This window comes from Aedes albopictus, chromosome 1 (genome assembly GCF_035046485.1).
Source record: "Aedes albopictus strain Foshan chromosome 1, AalbF5, whole genome shotgun sequence".
In the NCBI taxonomy this organism is placed as follows: domain Eukaryota; kingdom Metazoa; phylum Arthropoda; class Insecta; order Diptera; family Culicidae; genus Aedes; species Aedes albopictus.
This window is the reverse complement of record NC_085136.1, coordinates 174,124,258-174,148,226: the sequence shown is the minus strand read 5'-3', so window position 1 is coordinate 174,148,226 and position 23,969 is coordinate 174,124,258. Positions and strand designations below refer to the sequence as shown.

Here is a 23,969-nt window from a genome sequence, read left to right as displayed (position 1 = left end):
GATCGAAAATCTACATTCGCAAGCTTACATCGGAGGAGCTGTCAACCAAGCATGAGCGGGAATGGTATTTACCCATATTTCCGGTTTACAACCCGAACAAGCCAGGAAAGGTCCGGATTGTATGGGACGCCGCTGCCCAAGCATTCGGCATTTCTTTGAATTCGGCGCTTCTTACCGGTCCAGATCAGTTGGCGTCACTTATGGGCATCATGTACCAGATCCGTGAACATCGACTAGGCGTATGTGCCGACATCCGCGAGATGTTCCACCAGGTCGGAATCGTTCCTGAAGACCAGCATTGCCAACGTTTCCTGTGGCGTGACCGCGACAAACAAGGTGAACCAGACACGTACGTCATGCAGGTAATGACTTTCGGCACGAGCTGTTCTCCTGCCGCAGCTCAATTTGTGAAAAACAGAAACGCCGAAAGGTTTGAAGAAGAACATCCAGCAGCGGTGATGATCATCAAAAAACGGCATTACGTGGATGACATGGTGTTTAGCGTTGAAACAGAGTCGGAAGCAGTCACGCTCGCTGAGTCTGTGCGTTTTATCCACATGCAAGGCGGATTTGAAATCCGCAATTGGATTTCCAACTCTCCGTTAGTTCTTTCTTCAATGAATGCAGGCGAGTCGTCAGAAAAGGACTTGAACATATCAGCCGAGTTGTCGAGTCAGAAAATCCTCGGTATGTGGTGGGATACGAAGGACGATGCCGTTGGCAGAACCTGTTACCCAGCTGAGAAAATGAATTTAGTCGTGTTTCGGGTTCAATTTTCCCCACTGTGCTATGGTTTAGAAGGGAAAAAAAGACAAGGGACGAGGCACAGAACACCCAGTGGCCCAGTGATGATTTTTTTGTTTGACGAAAAGATTTCACCGACTGGAGCGGGAATAGAACCCACACTTCGAGGCTTACGATATGCCTAGACGACTGCCGCCACTAACCACACGGCCACAAAGCCCACTGGGCTTATTTTAGTTCTTACTGTTTATAGTGCTTATTATTTTTTGCGAGTTTCTCGTAAGTTGAACTTTTTAAAGTTTTGTATCACTATTTAAATAACTTTATTTAATTTGCAGCAAACCGCCGGACACAAAACAGCATACGGTACTCAACCACACAATGTTGTGCGCATGTTTAACTGAAATCGCTAGTGGAATCAGAACCAGTGAGTCCTCCTGTCCCTCTATATATATTCGGGCAAATGGATTCAACTCTAGTTCAGCAAAATGTGCTCTAGTGGAACTGGGGAAATTATATTCCTTGTTGACTGTGAAATGCAGCCCCCACAGCGGGGGGGCGACTCTCATCGGTAGGTTAAGATTTTGAAATTATTGGGAAAATGTTAGTGAAAGTTTGTGAAAAGTTGAGTGTTAGCATTAATAATGAAGCAAAAAATTAGAGGATGCTAAGTTTTTTTTTTCAGTAGCAGAGCTGCCCTAGAGCACCATAGATTGGCCTGTCTCAGCTGTTATGTCGGTAGTTATTTCTGCAGTTCCTTTGGGAGTTCTTTCAAAAACTACTCCACGTATTGGAAGGTTTATTGCTTCAAAAGTTCCTACGGAAATACCAACAAAGAAAATCTGCTAGGAGGCTCAATGGAAATTCCTTGAAAAGTTCCCTCTAGAATCCATTTGAAACTTCGATAAGAAATTCTTTCATGAGTCCTGGTATTCTCTCAAAAGTTTCTCTAGATTTTTACCAGTAATTCCTTTGGAAACTCTTCCAGCAGGCACTCCTTAAACTTAGTCAGTTTCTCCAGCAAATTATGCCACGGATTGCCAAGAGTTCCTCGGGGAATTATTCTATGAATTCTTCCGAGTTTTTTTTTTTCCTGTAGTTTGTCTTATAATATTATCAGAAGTTTTCCAATGATTTTTTCTAGGAGTCCTACCGAAAATTTCTGCAAGAGTTGCATTCTTTCATAAATTTCCCAGGATTTCTACAGAGCTACTCTGAGAAATCTTCCATCATTTCCTGCTTAAATAATTTAAGAAGTTCCTCTAGGAAGACAGAGTTTCCAATTCAAACTATTGCATGAGTTCAGTCGAAAATTTTGAACCTGGTGAACATTTTTCAGAAGTTCCATCATTCATTTTTCTAGTACTTTCTCCAAGAAGCAGTTGTATTGGGAATTATTCCCCAAGTCCTCCCGAATATTTCTACGGAAACTCCTCTGGATTTTTATCAGGAGTTCTCCTGAGAATTCTTCTTACAGGTCATCCGGGAATTATTATACGAATTCCTTCGAGAATTACTTCAGGAGTTCCACAGCAAATTTTTCCAGGGATTTCTCCGGGAATTCTTGTAGGGATTGTTTTTGGGTTTTTTAGGAGTTCCTCTAAGAATTACTCCGGCAATCCATTCTTGATTTCTTTTCAGTACCTCTTCGAGTTTTATCAAAAACATTTCTGTAAATTCTTATAGGGGTTGTTCTAGGTATTGTTCCAGGATTTTAACCGGAAATTTATCCATGATTTCTACTAGGATTTCTTCCACGTCTGCCTCCAAGAGATCTTTTAGAAGATTTTGGGTTTTTTTTTACCAGGAGTTCCCTTGAACATTTTTTCACCACTTCCTCGTTGAATAATGTAAGTGAATTTTCCGTGAATTCCTTCAGAAGTTTCACTGGGTACTCAAGGATTTAAACTTGAAATTTCTCTATGATTTTCATGATTGACAGTTATTCTGGGATTCCTGTAGGAGTTTCTTCGTCCTTTGGGAATCCCTCCTGGGAATTCTGCGGGAATCTCTTCAGGAGTTCCTCCAGGAAATCTTTAGGAATTCATCCGGAAATTTCTGCAAGATTCCGCTGAGAAGTCCTCCACGAACTCCTCCCGGAAGTCTTCCAGGAGTTCCTCCGTGAATTCCTCCAGGAGTTCCTCCGTGAATTCCTCCAGGAGTTCCTCCGTGAATTCCTCCAGGAGTTCCTCCGTGAATTCCTCCAGGAGTTCCTCCGTGAATTCCTCCAGGAGTTCCTCCGGGAATTTCAGGAATCCTTCAGGAGTTCCTCCGGGAATTCATCCTGGAGATTATCCAGGAAATCTCCAGGAGTTCCCCCGAGAATTGCTGCAGAAGTTCCTCCGGGAATTGCTCCAGGAGTTCCTTCGAGAACTGCTACACGTCGGAAATTTATCCAGGAGTTCCTCCTGCAATTTCCCTAGGAGTTCCTCTGGGAATTCCTCCAGGAGGGCCCCCAGGTTTTCCTCCAAGAGTTCCTTCGGTAATTAATCCAGACCATTTTTCGGGAATACCTCTGGGAGTTCCTCCTCCAAGAGATCCTTGAAGATATTCTCCGGGAACTCTTCTAGAAAGTGCGAGAATTCCTTCAGGAGTTCCTCCGAGTTTCTCCACAAAATCCTCCGGGAAATCTTCCGAGAGCTCCTCATGAAATTCCTTCAGGAGATTCTACAGGAATTTCTCTAGGAGTTCCTCCGAGAATTTTTCCAGGAGTTCCTCCGGAAATTATTCCAAAAGTTTCTCTGTAAATTCCTCAGGAGTTCCGCCGGGAATTCCTCCAGAAGGTCCTCCGGGAGTGCCCCCAGGTATTTCTCCAAGTGTCCTTTCGGGTATTACTACAGAACTTATCTCGGGGATAACTTCAGGACTACCTCCGGAAATTCTTTCAAGAGCCCCTCTGAGAATTCCTGAAAAACAGTTTCTGTGGGAACTCCTCCTGGAATTCCTCCTGAAGTCCATACAGGAGTTCTCCGAGAAGTCCCTCCGAGAATTACTGCAACTTTTCGCTCTAAGAGTTCCTCCGAAAATTGCTCCAGTTCCTTCGGGAATTATTTCAGGAGTTCCTCTGGGAATTTCTTTAGTAGTTCGTCCGGGAAATCATACGGTACTCCAGGAATTTCTCCAGAACTCTCTCTCTCTTCTTGGCGTAACGTCCTCATTGGGACAAAGCCTGCTTCTCAGCTTAGTGTTCTATGAGCACTTCCACAGTTATTAACTGAGAGCTTCCTCTGCTAATGACCATTTTGCATGTGTATATCGTGTGGCAGGCACGAAGATACTCTATGCCCAAGGAAGTCAAGGAAATTTCCTTTACGAAAAGATCCTGGACCGACCAGGAATCGAACTCGTCACCCTCAGCATGGTCATGGCTGAATACCCGTGCGTTTACCGCCTCGGCTATATGGGCCCTACCTTCGGGAATTCTTCCAGAAATACCTTCGGGAATTCCTCCGCGAAGAAAACCTTCAGGAGTTCTTCCGGGATTTCCTACAGGAGTACTTACGGGAACTCCTCCAGAAGTTCTCCGGGAATTTCTCCAGGAGCTCTTCCAGCAATTCCTCCAACAGTTCTTTCGGGAATTCCTCCAAAAGTTTCTCCAGGAATTCATCCAGGAGCTCCTCCGGAAATTCATCAACGAGTTATCCGTAAATTCCTCCGGGAATTTCTTCAGGAATTCCTCCGCGAATTCCTCCAGGAGTTCCTCCGCGAATTCCTCCAGAAGCTCCTCCGTGAATTGCTCCAAGAATTGCTCCAAGAATTCCTTCGGGAATTTCTCCAAGAATTCCTCCGGAAATTCCTCCAGGAGTTCTTTCGGAAATTCTTCCAGCAGTTCCTCCAGCAATTGCTCCAAGAATTCCTCCAGCAGTTCCTTTGGGAACTCTTCCAGGTGTCCCTCCAGGAACTCTCCAGGAATTCCTACAGGAGTTCCTCATCGAATTCCCGGAGGATCTTCTGCAGTAATTTGAGGAAGAATTTCTGGAGAAATTCCTGGAGGAACTCTGGAGTAATTCCCGAAAGAATTCCTGGAGGAACTCATGAGAATTGCTGGGGGAACTTATTAAGGAACTCTAGGGACAATTCCTTGATAAACTTGGAGCACATCTCAGGGAACTCCTGTTGGAATTCCTGAGGAACTCTTGGAGTAATACCCTTAGGAACTCCTGGAGGATTTCCTGGAGAAACTGCTGGAGAAACTCCTGGAGAATTTCCCGGAGGAACTCCTGAAAGATTTCCTAGAGGAACTCCTGAGTATTTCTGGGAGAACTCTTGGAGGAACTCCAGGCACACTTCCTTGTGAAACTTCTGCAGCAAATCCCAGGGGCCTCTTGATGATATTTCCAGGGGAACTCCTAGAGGAATTCCCGGAGGATTTCAAAGAAGTTTTTTCTGGAGAAACTCCTGAGAATTTCTGAGAGGACTCCTGGAGGAATTCCTTGAGGGACTCCTGGAGAAATTCTTAAAGGAACTCCTGGAGCAATAACTGGAGGATCTCCTGGAGAAATTCCTACAGGAATTCCTTGACAAACTTCTGCAGCAATTCCCGAAGCAATTCTTGAAAATATTCCCGAATGAACTCCTGCAGGAACTCCCGGAGTAACTCCTGGAGGTATTCACGGAAAAACTCCTGGAGATATTCCTGGAGGAATTTCCGGTGGAACTCCTGGGTTGTTTAGTGAATAAAATATAGCAAAAATTATGAAATTTTGGCTTTCGACTAATTTTTAGATGGAGCATTCGAATATGAAATAATCTGAGTACCTCTAAAGAACCCAATTCCCGGAGTAATTCCTGGAAATAATCCTGGAGGAACACTTGAAGTTATTCTTGGGTGAATTCCCGGAGGAACTCCAGGATGAATTACTGGAGTTACTCTTTTAGGAACTCCTGCAGGAACTCCTTGAGGTATTCCCAGATAAAATCCTGGAGGTATTCCAATAGGAACTCCTGGAGGAGTTCACGGAGGAACTCCTGGAGGAATTCTTCGAAACTGCTGGGGCAATTCCCTGAGAAACAGCTGCAGCAATTCACGGAGGAATTCCTGAAAGTTTTCCTGGAGGACCTTCTGGATATATTTGCGCAGGAACTCCTGGAGAAATTCCCGGAGGAATTCCTGGAGGAATTTTTGGAGGAATCCTCGGAGGAATTCCCGGAGCAACTCCTGTAGTATTTACTGGAGGAACTGTAGGAAGAATTCCTGGAGGAACTCCAGGAGAAGTTCTTGAAAGAACTCCTGGAGGAATTCCTAGAGGAACTTTTGGAAAAGCTCCTGGAGGATTTTATGAAGGAGCTCTTGAGGGAATTCCCGGGGGAACTCCTGGAAGAATTAGTGGAGTTACTCCTGGAGGGATTCTCGGAAGAACTTCTGGAGAAATTTCTGGAGGAACTCCAGGAGCAATTCCAGGAGTTCTTCCGGAAATACTTTCAAGAGTTCCTCCCAAGAATTTCTAGAGGAATTTCCGGAGGATTTTTTTCTTGAGAAATTGCAGGAAGAACTTCAGTAGTAATTCCCGTAGGAAGAAATGGAGAAATTCCCGGAGGACTACTAGCGGAAATACAGGGACAATTAATTGAGAAACTTCTGCAGCAAATCCCAGGGAACCCCTGGTGGTATTTCCGGGGGAACTCCTGGAGGAATTCCCGGAGAAACTCTTGGAAGAATTCCTGTGGGAACTCCTGAGAATTTCTGGGAGAACACCTGGAGGTACTCCTTGAGGAACTTCTGGAGCGATTTGTGGGGTAATTCCGTGAGAAAATCCTGCAGCATTTCCCGGAGGTATTCCGAAGAAACTTCTGGTATTCCTGGATGAACTCCTGGAGCTATTAACGGAGGAACTTCTGGAGAAAATCCCGGAAGAATTCCTGAAGGATCTCCTACAGGAACTGCTGGAGCAATTTCTTGAGAAATTCGTATAGCATTTCTCGGAGGAATTTCAGAAAATATTCCCGAACGAACTCCTGCAGGAACTCCCGGAGTAACTCCTGGAGATATTCGCGGAGGAACTTCTGGAGAAATTTCCAGTGGAACTCCTGGAAGAAATTCTGGAGCAACTCCTGAAAGTTTCTGGAAGAACTCCTGGAGGAACTTCTGGATCCTGAGGCAATTGCTTGAGAAAGTTCTGCAGCAATTCCCAGAGGAACTCGTGAAGATTGCCTGGAGATATTCACGAAGGAATTCCTGGAGGTACCTGAGAAAATCCTGGAGGTATTTTCGGAGGAATTCCTGGAGGAATTCCCGGAGGAACTTCTGGAAGAATTTCCGGAGGAACTCCTGGAAGACTTCCTAGAGGAACTGCTGAGAATTTCTGGAAGAACTCTTGGAGGAACTTCTGGAGCAATTCCTGGGACAATTCCTTGAGAAAACCCTGCAGTTTTTCCCAGAGGAACTCTTGGAGGTATTCCCGGAGAAATTTCTGTAGGCATTCCTGGAGGAACTCCAGGAGCAATAATCGGAGGACTCCTGGAGAAACGCCCGGAAGAATCCTGGAAGTACTTCTAAAGGAATTCTTAGAGGAACTGCTGGGGCGATTCCTTGAGAAATTTCCCGGACTGATTCCTGGAGATATTCATGGAGGAACTCCTAGATGAATTACCACTGAAGGTATTCCTTAAGGAATTTCAGGAGAAACTCCCGGAGAAATTGCCGGTGGAACTCCTGGAAGAATTCCTGAAGTAACTCGTGAAGGAACTCCTGGAGCAATTCCTTAAAAAACTTCTGCAGCAAACCCCAGGGAACCCCTAGAGGTATTCTAAATCCTGGAGGAGTTCCCAGAGGACTTTCTGGAAGAACTCCCAAAGAAATTACTAGAAATTTTCCCGGAGGAGCTCCTGCAGTATTTACAGTAGAAATTCCTGGAGGAACTCCAGGAGAAGCTCCTGGATGATTTTTTGTGGAAGCTCTTGGAGGAATTCCCTAGAGGAGTACTTGAGGTACTCTTTGAGGAATTTTTGAAGGAACTCCAGGATAAATTCCCGGAAAAACTCCTGATGAAATTCGCGGAGGAACTCCTGGATGTATTTGAGCATGAGCATAGATGACCGTACAATTCGTAGTTGCTACTCCGTGATTGACCAGAACAATCGAAATTGCACAAGGAACCAACAAACGGAGCTTGGGAGTAGCTACCGCTCTCAATGTGCACAGTTCGAGAATTCCAGACTTTATTAGTCAATAACGGCGCCGGCCACGTCCTTACGGTCATCGAGGAAGGAAAGGAATGTTAGTGTGACGTACGTTGCTACTAGAGACCGAGATCACCTCATCTTCTCCACGACTGTCACGGGAAAGAGTTTTTGTTAGTGGGGAGGGTAGAGTCACATGATTTGGATTCACTTTGGTAAGTGATTTGATTCATGCAACCTTTACTTGAGTCAAAACATTTATTCATTTTGACTAAAATATTACAAATGTCGACACCGAAGATGACGAACCATTCAAATTTGTGTGTAAATGCGAAAATTAAAAGAAAAATATTTATTATCAACTGAATATGCATTGAAAACTAGCGCCGACACATGACGTGACGAACTTTTCAATATTAGTTAGATAAATACACAAAAACCAGAGCAGAATTTTATACATCCTTTAGCATTAATTATTATGATAAAACTAGCTGTACCCGGCAAACTTTGTCTTGCCTACTGCGTTTTTTTACGTTTCAAGTTTCTATCCAAGCCCAAGTCCCCATTGAAAAAGGTATAGAAAATCGATTTTCGAAAACTGTCCATTTGTCCATGTTTTAGGCCTCATAAACCTTCCTTGGGTGAAAACTAACAGAACAAAACTAAGACGACCAAAATTGGACCTTCCATTCGCAAGTTATGCGCGGTCCCACGTATGCCACTGCATTTTTATATATATAGATGGATGGAAAGAGCTCACCAATAAACATCCTTCGAAGTGTCCAGTGCGTATGTGCTGCAGCATCTTCCACTAGGCTCAGTGTACCAGTTATGGCTATAGTACCTCAAATCCACCATAGTTGATTTTCAACCTTTAAAGATACAAATCAACAAGAAAAAAATCGTGAAAAAACAGATCACGATCACAAAAGATAATTGCAATCATTCAAACTTCACAATTTGCTCAAATTATGGTAGAAATAAATCATTTTCCTTAACTTTTCGGCCTCCTTGCGCCCTATTTCGCCATAGTGTACCAGTTATAGCAAATCCCATAAGGAATGCATGTAAATAGTGCGAAGTGGAACCCAAATTAACAAATGTGTTCATAACTGGTACAGGGTTCCTATCATTGGCACACGCCGTAATAAATACTAAAGGTGGTTTTGGTTCCGTTTTTATATTTTTCCTGTGAAGTATGAAAACTAATCAATCATTTGACTTATTGTTTACTTTTCGTCGGTCTTCTTCTTATTTTTGTAGAAATAGTTTTTGTTAGCTAGTGCGATAACTGGTACAGGCACCCTAACTGGCCTCTTCTCCGAAATCACACTGAACCGCTACAACTATACACGGGTACGACGATGTGCACATTCAAATTGACGACGATGACGATGCGGCCGGTCCGAATGAAAAAAGCGGCCTCTTCACTTCGCCACCAAAATCACACTCGCGCGCGGGAATTTTCGTCACCACCGAGAAAGTAAAGTAAATGCTGAACCAAACAGACACACACGACCCGACCGAACGACTTTGCGAGACTGACTTGAGTTGGAACGCGGGAATTTTCGTCCCCACCGAGAAAGCAAAGTAAATGCACGACCAAACAGACACACACGACCCGACCGAACGACTTTGCGAGACTGACTTGAGTTGGAGCGCGCGGGAATTTTCGTCACCACCGAGAAAGCAAAGTAAATGCACGACAAAACAGACACACACGACCCGACCGAACGACTTTGCGAGACTGACTTGAGTTGGAGCGCGCGGGAATTTTCGTCACCACCGCGAAAGCAAAGTAAATGCACGACCAAACAGACACACAACCGAACGACTTTGCGAGACTGACTTGAGTTGGAGCGCGCGGGAATTTTCGTCACCACTGAGAAAGTAAAGTAAATGCTGGACCAAGCACACACACGACCTACAAACGACTTTGCGAGACTGACTTGAGTTGGAGCGCGCGGGAATTTTCGTCACCACCGAGAAAGCAAAGTAAATGCACGACCAAACAGACACACACGAACCGACCGAACGACTTTGCGAGACCGACTTGAGTTGGAGCGCGCGGGAATTTTCGTCACCACCGAGAAAGCAAAGTAAATGAACGCAGTGTTGCGAATACTCACTTGCAAGAGTGATACTCATTTGCTTCTATCTCAGTCCAGAAGCATGCTATCAAAAAATGATGTTAGAAGGGCTTTTAGATTGTAGTTTAATCTAAAAGTTTGCCGAATAAAGTAAAGGTCGCAGACGCATACCAAAGTTGTGAGAGAGCTGTGAGTACGAGGTGAGTAAAATTCGTGTAATTTATACTCACCGTGTACTCACAGCTCTCTCACGGTTTCGGCATGCGTCTGAGACCTTTACTTTATTCGGAAAACTTTTAGATTAAACTACAATCTAAAACCCCTTCAAACATCATTTTTTGATAGCATGCTTCTGGACTGAGATAGAAGCAAGTGAGTATAATTTTTTGCTAGTGAGTATTCGCAACACTGAATGAACGACCAAACAGACACACACGACCCGACCGAACGACTTTGCGAGACTGACTTGAGTTGGAGCGCGCGGGAATTTTCGTCACCACCGAGAAAGTAAAGTAAATGCTGGACCAAGCACACACATGACCTACCAACGACTTTGCGAGACCGACTTGAGTTGGAGCGCGCGGGAATTTTCGTCACCACCGAGAAAGTAAAGTAAATGCTGGACCAAGCACACACATGACCTACCAACGACTTTGCGAGACCGACTTGAGTTGGAGCGCGCGGGAATTTTCGTCACCACCGAGAAAGCAAAGTAAATGCTGGACCAAGCACACACACGACCTACCAACGACTTTGCGAGACCGACTTGAGTTGGAGCGCGCGGGAATTTTCGTCACCACCGAGAAAGTAAAGTAAATGCTGGACCAAGCACACACACGACCTACCAACGACTTTGCGAGACCGACTTGAGTTGGAGCGCGCGGGAATTTTCGTCACCACCGAGAAAGCAAAGTAAATGCACGACCAACCAGACACACGCGACCCGACCGAACGACTTTGCGAGACTGACTTGAGTTGGAGCGCGCGGGAATTTTCGTCACCACCGAGAAAGCAAAGTAAATGCACGACCAAACAGACACACACGACCCGACCGAACGACTTTGCGAGACTGACTTGAGTTGGAGCGCGCGGGAATTTTCGTCACCACCGAGAAAGTAAAGTGAATGCTGGACCAAGCACACACACGACCTACCAACGACTTTGCGAGACTGACTTGAGTTGGAGCGCGCGGGAATTTTCGTCACCACCGAGAAAGTAAAGTAAATGTTGGACCAAGCACACACACGACCCGACCGAACGACTTTGCGAGACTGACCTTTCGCGAAGGAACTCCTGGATGTATTTCAGTAGGAACTCAGGGAGAGATGGGCGAGTTCCTCGGGCAAATCCTCTACGAATTCCTCCGGGAATATCTTCAAAAGTCCCTCTGAGACTTCCTATAAAAGCACTAGCGTGCGCAGGGTTCTTGCTTAGGGGGCAGTATAATAATGGTGCAATATATGTATGATCATGGTGCAAAATAGAATGATGGTGTTACACGCAATATGAATTCCCAAGTAGGGGTTTCAACATGTTGTGGTGCCAACATCACCAAGTACTTTATATTTAGATTCTAGAGAAGGCTTCGGATGGTAATGATTTCAAGGCAATACGAAACTTAAGTATGAAGTCATTATCTCGACTCTTATAAAATTTTATAAACGTATCAAATACAATGGAGAATATCTATAAAATTATCAATTATAGGAAAAAAAATATTGCCGTTGTGAAAGAATTTCGATCCTGGACAATAAATGATGCTAGGATAATGTCAGAACTCCTAGATAGAACATTTTGATCGGGATCCTTATTGCAATCTACAGAGATTCATCCAGGATTTCTCCAAAGATTTGTGCATGAGTTCCTCCAGGAATTCCCTCAAAAAATCTTCCAATAATTCCTTCAGAAATTCATCCAGGAAGTCTCATATATTTCTCCAGAAATTCCTCAAATAATTCCTCCAAGAATTGCTCCAGTAAATACTCCAGAAATTCTTTCAAAATTACCTCCAGGTATTCCGCCTGATATTTCTTCTAGGAAAAATCCACTAGAAATGTCTGCCCACAATATTTCCTCCAGGGATTCCTCTAGGAGTTGCCCCACGGAATCCCCCAGAAAATCCTAAAGAAATTTCTGAAGAATATCTTCCTGGAACTCCTTGAGAAATTCCTCCAGGAGCTCCTTCAGAAAATTATCCAGAAAATTCTCAACGAATTTCTTCAGGAATTCCTTCAGGGATTCATCCATGCATCATTTCACAAAATCCTTCTTAAATTCCTCAACAAATTCCTCTGGGATTTCTCGAAAAATAATGCCAGAAATTCTTACAGGAATTCCTCAAAACAAAATATCCTCCAAGAATTCCTCGTGAAATTCCTCCAGGGATTTCTCCAGAAAATCCTCTAGGAATTTCAGCCAGAATTTCTCCAGAGAATCCTAAAAGAATGTCTCTCGGAGCTCTTCCAAAAATTTCGCGAGGAATCTCTACAGGAAATCCTCCACAGATTCCTCCAGTAGTTTCTCCAGGATTTTTTCTAGGATTTTTTTTCAGGAATTCTTTCAGGAATTCAATAAATAATTTCTTCTGAAATTCCTCCAGATATTCCTTTAGAAATTCCTCCAGATATTCCTTTAGAAATTCCTCGAGGGGTTACTTCAGACATTACTTTAGAAATTCCTCCAATATGCAACCAGTGATTTCTTTCAGGAATCCCTCCACGGAAACTTCTTCCAGAAATTCCTCCAGGTATTCCTTCAGAAATTTCTCGAAATGTTCTTTCAGACATTTCTCCAGGAAGCCTCATATATTTCTCCAGAAATTCTTCAAATAAATCCCCCAGGAATTCCTCCAGTAAATACTCCTAAAATTCCTCCAGAGATCCCTCCTTATATTTTTCTAGGAAAACTCCTGAATGTCTGTCTCTCAGAATTCCCCCAATATTTCCTCCACGGATGCCTCCATAACATGCTAAAGGAATTTCTCACGGAATTCTTCCAGGTATTCCTCAAGAAATTTATCCAAGGATTTTTCCATGGATTCCTTCAGGGAATTCTCAAACAATTTCATCAGAAATTCCTTCATGGATATCTTCAGAAATTCCACAAAAAAATCCTCCAGAAATTCCACCAGGAATTCTTTCAGAAATTTGTCGAGGAAGAACTCCTGTAATTCCTCCAGCAGTTCCTCCAGGCATTCCTCCAGAAAATCCTCTAGGAATTTCTGCCTGAGTCCCCAAGAATGTCTCCCGGAACCCTTCCAAGAATTCCTCGAGGAATTCCGCAAGGAAGTTGTCCAGGAAATCCTCCACGGATTCCTTCAGGAATTTCTTCAGGATTTTCTGCAGGAATTCATTCATAAATTTCTTCAGAAATTCCTCAAAAAATTCCACCAGGTATTCGTTCAGAATTTGCCCGAGTAGTTCCTTCAGACATTCCTCCAGAAATTCCTCCGAGATGCCTCCAGAGATTCCTCCCCGAAATTCATCCATGGACTCCATCAGAAAATCCTAAAGTAATTTCACCTGAAACTCTTCCAGAAATTCCGGGAGTTCCTCGAATGATTCCGCGAGAAATTCCACGGAATCCCCCAGGAATTTCTCCAGGATTTTTTTCCTGAAATTTCTTCAGGAATTCCTCCAGGGATGAAATAATTAATATCTTCAGAAATTCCTCCAGATATTCCTTCAGAAATTCCTCCAGAAGTTCCTTCAGGCATTCCTCCATTAATTTTCCAGGAAGCCTCATATATTTCACCAGAAATTCCTCAAATAATTCCTCTGGTAAATACTCCAATAATTCCTCCAAAGATTCCTCCTGAAATTTTCTTTTAGGAATGAGTGTCAGAATTCCTACAATATGTCATCTAGGGATTCCTCCAAGAATTGATCCTCGCATTCCTCCAGATAATCCTAAATGAAACGGAACTCTTCCAGGAATTCCTCCTAGAATTCCTCGAAAAATTCCCCCATGGATTCCATCAGGAAATTCTCAAGGCATTTCTTCAGGAATTCCTCCGAGGATTCATTCATGAATTTCTTCAGAAATTCCGCAAAAATTCCTCCGCAAAAATTCTTTTAGAAACTTCTTAAGAAAGAGCGCCAGAAATTGTACCAGGAACTCCTCCAGGGATTCCTCTAAAAAATCCTCTGGGAATTTTCACCAGAACTACAGGGATTTCTCCTTGAATTCCTCAAAGAATTCCTCAAAAACATTTTCTAGGAGTTTCTCAAGGAGTTCCTGCAGGGATTCGTTAAAAAATTTCTTCAGAAAATCTTTAAAAAATCATGCAGAAGTTCCTCCAGAAATTCCTTCAGAAATTTCTCGAGGAGTTCCTTCAGAAATTTCTCCATGGAGCCTCATATATTTCTCCAGAATTTCACCAAATAATTCCTCCAGTAAATACTCCAGAAATTTCATCAGAATTTCCCCCAGGAATTCCTCCAGAGATTCCTCATGAAATTTCTTCTAGAAAAAAAAAACCTTTAGGAATGTCTGCCAGAATTTCTTTAATATTTCCTCCCGGGATTTTTCACGGAATTGCTCTACAAATTCCTCCAGAAAAACCTAAAGGAATTTCTCCCGGAACTCTTCCAGGAATTCCTCCTGGAATTTATCGAGCAATTCTTCCATGGATTCCGCCAGGACATTCTACAGGAAATTCTCAAGGACTTCTTCAGGGATTCATTCCTTCAACGATTCATTCATGAATTTCTTTAAAAAATCATCCAGAAATACCACCAGGAAGAACTCCAGAAAATCCTCTAGGAATTTCTGCCAGAATTCCTCCAGAGAATCTTAAGGGAATGTTTCCCGGAACCCTTCCAAGAATTCCTTCAGCGATACCTCCATGGATTCCTCCAGGAATTTCTCCAGTATTTTTTTCAGGAATTCCTTCAGAAATTCCTGCCTCCATGGATTCCACCAGAAATTTCTCAAGGCATTCATCTAGGGATTTTTCCAGAAAATCCTTCACGGAATCTTCCACATAATCCTAAATCAATTTCTCCTAGAACTCTTCTAGGAATTCCTCAAGGGATACTTCCATGGACTCCTCATGAAATACCTCCAGGGATTGCTGCCGGAATTCCTACAGAAAGTTCTCTAAAAATTTCTGCCAGAATTCCTCCAATATTGTCTCCAGTGATTCTTCCAGAAATTCCTCGACTAATTCCTCCAGAAAATCCTAAAATATTTTTTTCCGGATCTTTTCCGGGAATTTCTCTAGGAATTCCTCCAGAGATTTCTTCATGCATCCCTCCGAAATTTCTTCGGGAATTCATCCATGAGTTTCTTCAGAAATTTCTCAAAAAAATCCTTTATTAATTCCTCGAGGACATTCTTCCAGGAAGCTTTAAATATTTGTCCAGAAATTCCTTAACCCTTATGTGGCCGGCAGGGTACCCGGGTACCCAGCACCCATTTAAAATACACGGTGTAGAAAAAAGCAAAAAGTTTGCCGGCCACATAACGGTTAAAGAAGTCATCCAGGAATTTCTCTAGTTATTCCTCTAAGAATTCATAAATGAATTCCTCCAAAAAAATCTGGAGGAATTTATCCAGAAATATCTCCCGGAATGCAAACATGGATTCTCCCAAAAATTTCTCTAGAGATTCCTGAAGAAAATCATCCAGGAATTTCTCCAGGAATTCCTCCAGGAATGTTTCGCAAAAAATAAGTCAAAGAATTCTTTCGGGAATTCCTCCAGGAATTCCTCCATTCATTCCTTCAAAAATGTCTTCAGTAATTTCATCTTGAATTTCTACAGGGATTCCTTCAGGAATTTCTGCAAGGATACCTTAAGGAATTCCTGCTCGGATTTTTCCAGAAAATCCTGAAGAAATTTGTCCCGGAACTCTTCCTGGAATTCCTCGTGAAAATTTTCCAGGGATTTCTACAGAATTTTTTTCAGGATTTTTTTTTCTGGAATTTTTCCAGGAATCTCCTGGAACAACTATAAAAATTTCTCTATTTTTTGCTCCAGAAAATTCTCTAAAAAAATCTTCATGGATACCCCCAAGAATTCCTCTAGGTATTCCTCCAAGAGTACAACCACGGATTTCTCCAGAAAAAAACTTCTCCCGAAACTGTTCCTGAAATTTTTCAAAGAATTTCTTTAGGAAATCCTTCAGATTTTTTTCCAGGAATTACTATAAAAATAAATAAAACTATAAAAATTTCTCTATTTTTTGCTCCAGAAAATTCTCTAAAAAAATCTTCATGGATACCCCCAAGAATTCCCCTAGGTATTCCTCCAAGAGTACAACCACGGACTTCTCCAGAAAAAAAACTTCTCCCGAAACTGTTCCTGAAATTTTTCAAAGAATTTCTTTAGGAAATCCTTCAGATTTTTTTCCAGGAATTACTTCATTTTTTCAGGAATTTCTCCAGAAAAATCTTTAAAGATTATTCCAGAATTTTTACTAGGAATTCTCCAGGGATTCATCCTTGAATTCCTTCACAGATTCCTTCAGGAATCCCTCCTAGGATTACAGCAGGGATTTTTCCCGGATCTTTTCTGGGAATTTCTCTAGGAATTCCTTTAGGGAATTTTCTCCTTTCTCCATGGATTCCTCCAGGAATTTCGTCGGGAATTCATCCAGGAGTCCATCCATGAGTTTCTTCAGAAATTACTCAAAAAAAATCCTTCACAAATTCCTCGAGGAGATCCTCTACACATTCCTCCGGGAAGCCTTAAATATTTGTCCTGAAATTTCTTAAAGAAGTTATCCAGGAATTTCTCTAGTTATTCCACCAAAAAATTCTTCAGGAATTTATCCAGAAATACTTCCCGGAACTCAAACATGGATTCCTCCAGGAATTTCCCCAGAGATTCCTCAAGAAAATCATCCAGGAATTTCTCCAGCAATGTTTCGCGAAAATTCCTCAAAAAAATTCTTTCGGAAATTCCTCCAGGAACTCCTCCACTTTTCCTGCAAAAATTCTTTCGTTAATTCCATCTTGAATACCTTCGGGAATTTCTACAGAGATTCCTCCAGGAATTTCTGCAAGGACTCCTAAATGCTCGGATTTCTCCAGAAAATCCTGAAGAAATTTCTCCTGGAACTCTTCCAGGTATTCCTCGAGAAATTTCTCCAGGGATTTCTACAGACATTTTTTCAGGATTTTTTCTGGAATTTTTCAAGGATTCTCTCCAGAAATTTCTCCTGGGACAACTATAAAAATTTCTCTATTAATTGCTCCAGAAAATCATCTTAAAAATTCTTCATGGATGCCTCCAAGAAGTCCTCTAGGTATTCCTACAAGAATTTATCCACGGTTTTCTCCAGAAAAAAAAAATTCTCCTGGAACTGTTTCAGGAATTCTTCGAAAAATTTCATCAGGTATTCCCCCATAGATTTCGCCAGGAATTTCTCTAGGAATTCCTCCAGGGATTCATCAATGATTTTTTTTAGATATTCCTCAAAAATCCCTCTAGGAATACTTTTGCTCGAGGAGTTGCTTTAATCATTCCTTCAGGAAGCGGCAAATATTTTTCCAGAAATTTTTCAAAGAATTCCTTCAGGAAATCCTCCAGAAATTCTTCCAGGAATTCCTACATTTTTTAAGGAATTTCTCCAGAAAAACCTCTAGGGATTCTTCCAGAAGTTTCTCTAATAATACTCCGGGGATTCATCCTTGAATTGCTTTACGGATTCCTTCAGGAATTCCTCCTAGGATTACAGCAGGGATTTCTCTAGGAATTTTCCCAAAGCTTTCTCTAGGATTTTCTCTATGAATGTCTCCAGGGATTCCTCGAAGTATTCCTCCTGAAAATCCTCCAGAAAATCTCCAGGAATTTGAGAAAATCCTCCAGGGGTTACATCAGGGATTTCTCCAGGAATTTCTCATAGCTTCCTCCAGGAATTCTTCTAGAAACTCCTCCATATGTCCCTCCAGAAATTTCCTCAGGGATTCCTACAGAAATTCCTCCGGAATTCTTCCACAAGTTCCTCCAGGAATTCTTACAAGGAAACCTCCAGGCATTCTCCAAGGATTCCTTCAGGAATGCCTTCAGAGAATCCTCCAGGAATTTCTCCAGGGTTTCTTCCAGGAATGCCTCCAGAGTTTACTCCAGGGGTTCGTTAATAAGCCCCTGCTGGAACTCTTCCAGAAATTTGTCCCGGAATTTTTCGAAATATTTCTCCACAAATTCCTCCATGAATTCTTTTCTCGAATTACTCTACGGATTCCCCCAGGAAATTCTTCAAGGATTCCTTTAGAAATGCCTCCAAGGAATCCCTTCAATAATTTTTCCAGCAATTCCTTTAGTAGTTCCTCCTGCAAGTTCTACAGGAATTTCTCTAGACTCTTCTTCCAGTTTTTGAGAGCTACGTTCAAGAATTCTTTCAAGCACTTCTTTAGTAATGCCTTCAGGGATTCCTCCAGAAAGTCCTTCAAGGATTCCTCCTGAAATTTCTCGAGGGATTTCTCCTGGAATGCCATCACGGATTACTATAGATATATGCCACGATTACGCATTGAAAGCTTTAGTAATGCATAAAATTTAACGATGGTGCATTACAGTAGACGTTCGCTCGGTGCAAACGGTTTAACTGCAATGCTTTTTAACTGCAAGTCCGCTAAGTGCAACAATTTTGCAGTTATCGCACCGCTACCTGTCAAAAACGAAACGTCAACAGAGTTGCGATGTTTTCAGATGCACTACAGCTGCATTGCGATGTTTTTGAGTGCATTTTGGCTGCGTCCAACAGCAATTGACAACTGTTTGACGGCTGTCATTCGTTGCAGTTAGCGAATTTCATTCGTTAACTGAAACGTAAACATGTTGCACTTATCGAACGTCTACTGTATTTCGAAATTAGTCGATCACCCAAATGATTCTGTGAATCATGGTGGTGCATGGAATGAATGATGTATGTATGGTGCATTAGCTATGATTCTGTTATACTCGTCATGTTTCATATTAAGGTGCACATGCAATTCGTGCAAAGGCGCAGGAACTTCAATGTGGCACAGAAATCAACATGTTCCAGGTACGTGGAATACTATTTTGTATGCGAAATGCCAAAATGGTGTATCAAATTCAAATGTAAACCACATCATAATGGTGCATAAGATACCTAGATGGTATAATGAATGCCAAAATGATGCATGAAAAGCTTTGAAGAAGGCGTATGATGCTAGTGTGCTGCATTCAAAGATTATCAACATGTTGCATGGTTAGGTGCACGAATTGCAAAAATGGTACATAGAATACAAAATAAAAGTATTTTATGTGATGTTCACAACATAATGGCCTAGATGATATAATAAACGCTGGCGCTGAAATGGTGCTTGGAAAGCTTTGATGGTGCATAAAATTTAACGATGGTGCATATCAGTATGATGCATTTGATTTCTAGTTGATTAAAAGATAGTGCATGAGATCAGCATAATGCATGGATACTTAGTTCATTCTGTGGACGCTTTGAAGAAGGTATGTACATGATGTTAGTGTGCTGTATTAGTTGTCACCGTTATTCAGCGACACTCGACATTGTGTATGGCTAGGTGTACGAATTGCAAAAATGGTGCATGTAATTCAATGTGGTGCCGAAGTTACCATGGTTCACGTACATGGATTACAGTTTTGGAATACGAAATGCCAAAATGGTGCATGTTATTCGAATATGGTGCTGACATCACTGATTAGTTAAAAGATGGTGCGTGAGATTAGCCTAAAAAATGATTCATGGGTGCGAATGAGATACTAAGAAATTGTATGTATCAGGGGTGCATTTGTTGCCACCATGATTCAGTGATTCTCAACATTGGGTGATTAGATCCAAAATGCAAGAATTGCAAAAATGATGCAAAGAATTTAATGTGGTGCGGAAGTCAACATGGATCAGGTACATGGAATACAATTTGGTGTGTCAATACGGCACAGAAATCAACATAGACCAGGAACAAGGAATGCTATTTTGTATGCGAAATGTCAAAATGGTGCATCAAATTCACTTGTGAACCACATCATAATGGTGCATAAGAGGCCTAGATGATATAGTGAATGCTAAAATAATAGTTGGAAAGCTTTTGTTCGCGCCAACGCGAAGGAATACCCGCGAATATTTTGCCCCTAGTTTCCCTATCACACACCCCGTCGTCCACGCCGTCCAACTGTCCATCCAACGACAACGTGAACGAACATGCACGCAAGGATCGACCCTCGCATGTACAGCGGGTCCGCCGCCGACGACGACGACCGAACCAATCAACAGCCTGTTCGCAAGGAATTTTCCTCCAACACAATCACCACGCTAAATATGTATCCTTCTCCTCTCCTTCCACTTGATTCATCCCGTACGCTCCTCGACAAGAAGAGTCTACCTTCAACCTCCGACCGAAATAGTTCATCCGACCAAAGTCTAGAATCGCCCCCGACGACGAACCAAATCGAAATACAATAATTTTAGTAGTTAAGTTTAATGAACAACCGTGTTTTCCTCCCAGTGCAGCCACAATCCTTTTATACAGTCCACTTGCAATCGAGCTACCGGTCCCGAATCCGTCCACCCCGCAAAATCCCCGTTGCACGACGGAACATTTGGTCCTTCGAGCCGGATCGAATCAGTGCCGTGAGAAGCTGCAGCCGATGGTGGACAGTATTCCTGCCGAGAGGAAATGCCGTCGCTCCCGCTCCAGTAGCTCGACCCGAACCACAGACAAACCGACTTTTTCGTGGCCTTCATTGGCGAAGAAAAAGTAATGCTTTTCTGAAATGTGAAGTGATGTGCTAGTCCGAAACGAAATCAAACCCGAAAGTGAGTTGCGCGCGTGTGAGGTGGTTTCCACTACGAAAAATGGCCGATATTGCACGATTATTCGCCAAACGCAACCTCGTGAAAGAGGAACTAAAGAAGCTAAAGAGGAAGATTTGCGAAGATGGTGTTCTTCAACCCAGTTTAGCACGAAGAATGTTTTACGAACAGGCACTCCAATGCCAATACAAGGAATATCGACGAGTGTGTTTCGAGCTTTTGCCCACACTTCCACCCGAGAGGCACGATGAGCTCGACAAGGATGCCTCGCATTTTGAGGATATTCACGCGGATGCATGTGTACTGGTGGAAAAGTTGTTCCATTCCTTCCCGTCTACCGGTAACATGCATCAAAATGACAGAATGCCATCATCCAGCTGCTTCACTGCGACGACTGCGCCACGGTGGCGTACCCCTCCGATCCGAAGCCGAACAACGACACCAACGACGGAACATCCCGTTCCGATTTCCGCTGTGAACGAAACGCCACGCACGTCATTTCCCAACAAATTTCCGATCAAGGTGAGTACGATTATCACAAACCCAAAGCAGTACGAGAAGCCGCCAAACGATGAAGATTCCGCCAAGAACACGAGTCCTCCGACGAGCAAGAGGGATTCACGTGTCGGCAACGAGCCGACCGAGTTTGTCAACAGCAAGACCGAAGACTCGAAGACGATGACGATCCCGATGCCAACCGGACTCGGTCCGGTACTGATGCCGTTTCGCCCACCTCCTGGATTCCATCCGACGCCTAAGCAGAACCCGATGCCAACCGGAATGCCTCCGGTGTCCCAGTGCCCGACCGGTGCCTCTCCGGTACCACAGCCGCTCCAGAGTACGACCGGTTCTCAACCGGTATCCCAGCCGCCCTCATCAACGACCGGTTCCCTGCCGGTATTTCATTCGCTCCAGTCCAAGTCCGACACTCTTCCGAAATGGAAGCAGTCCCGATGCGTGACCGGATCTTGTCCGGTGCTCCAGATCCCGTACGTGACCGAATCCGTTCCGACGCCGAAGCTTCCAACCGCGATGACCGGATTTCGTCCGGTGCAAGACCAGTACCCGTGTGCTGTCGAATCACATCCGAAGCGTCCCGATGTAGCCGGACTTCCTCCGGTATCGATGCCGTTCCTGTCATCAGCCGAAGCTTCACCGGTAACTATGCCGGCCCTGATCTCCATCGGTGCCAGCCCGGTGAAGAAGTCAGCCATTACGCCCGTCGATGCTCGTTCGTCGACCAAGCCGACTACGATGTCCGCCGGTTCTCCTCCGGTGGTCAAGACGATCTCGCCGTCCACTGGAGCCAGTCCAGTGGGCAATCCCGCCACGATGGCCGTCGGTTCTCGTCCGATGGTCAAGCCGACCCCGATCCCGATGTCCACTGGAACCAGTTCAGTGGGCAGTTCCGCCCTGAGGTTCACCGATGCCTGTTCGGTGATCAATTACGCCCCCGTGTCCACCAGTTCCCCTCCGGTGGTCAAGACGATCTCGTCGTCCACTGGAGCCAGTCCAGTGGGTAGTTCCGCCCCGACGGCCGTCGGTTCTCGTCCGATGGTTAAGCCGACCCCAATGTCTGCTGGAAACAGTCCAGTGGGCAATTCCGTCCAGAGGTCCACCGGTGCAAGTCCGGTGGTCGAGCCGATCCTGATGTCCACTGGAAACGATTCAGTGGGCAACTACGCCCTGAGGTCCACCGATACCCGTTCGGTGTTCAACTACGCCAAGATGCCCGTCGGTTTCAGCCCGATGGTCATGCCAATCCTGAAGTCCACCGGTGCTCATCCGATGGTCGATTTCATCCCGATGTCTGTCGGTCCCTTTCCGGCAGCCAAACCGACCTTGACGCACATCGAAGCCAACCCGACAAGCCAAAAGTCCACTGGAACGAGTTCAGTGGTGAAGCTGACCGTGCTACCCATCGGAGTCAGTCCGGAAGCCAAACGTTTCGACGATTCAGCCGGTCTCTACCCGGTAGCCAAGCCATCCCCGAAACCCACCGATCTCCGTTCGGTGAACCAGTCAAACCTGACGTCATCCAGCAGTGTTGCAGTGCACCCGCCGGCTCCAACCAAGGAGTTCAACGAGATTAATCGAATGACGAAGCGAACCCCTACAATAGCCGGAACCCGTCCGGCACGCAAGCGTGTCCGAAGCAGAACGAATCAAGTACAAATTCCGAAAACAACAGAAACGCGCCCAGCGACGAGACGTGCCCACATGTCCTCCGGAATCCGTCCGGTCTTGGAAAAACCACCGAAGAAGCTGTGGATCGTGGTGGTCCTGAAGATCTACCAGCACCCACTGGATCCACCGCCGGTCAACACGACTGGTGCTTACGAACAGCTCTATTCCGAAGCGTGGCCTAGGAAACCACCAGATGGACCTCCGAAGCAAATCCGACCCAGTGAAGCCTTCGTGGAGCGTGTGTCCCGAACGCGTCCACTCAACGAGCCGACCCAGAGCATTCTCCCACGTATTCTGGCCGGGGAGTATGTTCGCGCCAACGCGAAGGAATACCCGCGAATATTTTGCCCCTAGTTTCCCTATCACACACCCCGTCGTCCACGCCGTCCAACTGTCCATCCAACGACAACGTGAACGAACATGCACGCATGGATCGACCCTCGCACATACAGCGGGTCCGCCGCCGACGACGACGACCGAACCAATCAACAGCCTGTTCGCAAGGAATTTTCCTCCAACACAATCACCACGCTAAATATGTATCCTTCTCCTCTCCTTCCACTTGATTCATCCCGTACGCTCCTCGACAAGAAGAGTCTACCTTCAACCTCCGACCGAAATAGTTCATCCGACCAAAGTCTAGAATCGCCCCCGACGACGAACCAAATCGAAATACAATAATTTTAGTAGTTAAGTTTAATGAACAACCGTGTTTTCCTCCCAGTGCAGCCACAATCCTTTTATACAGTCCACTTGCAATCGAGCTACCGGTCCCGAATCCGTCCACCCCGCAAAATCCCCGTTGCACGACGGAACAGCTTTGAAGAAGGTGCATGATGCTAGATGATGCATTAGTTGTCACCGTTTTTCGAAGCTTATCAATATGGTTAGGTCCACGAATTGCAAAAATGGTGCATAGCATACAAAAAAATGTATTTTATGTGATGCTCACGGCATTACGGTGCTTTAGATGCCTAGATGATATGATAAACGCTGAAGACACATTCTACGGGCCCCGTATCATCAATACCAATTTTTCAAAGTTGAGTTATGGTATATTTGACATTT

General features: G+C 44.1%; 1 protein-coding gene across 1 annotated transcript; it reads left to right on the top strand.

The window, feature by feature from the left end:
* Positions 1–20,756: 20,756 nt before the first annotated feature.
* On the top strand, positions 20,757–23,255 carry LOC109397212 (uncharacterized). The gene has a single exon (XM_019669555.1). It carries the CDS (start codon positions 20,757–20,759, stop codon positions 23,253–23,255), a length of 2,499 nt encoding a protein of 832 aa, XP_019525100.1.
* The last annotated feature ends 714 nt before the right edge of the window (positions 23,256–23,969 follow it).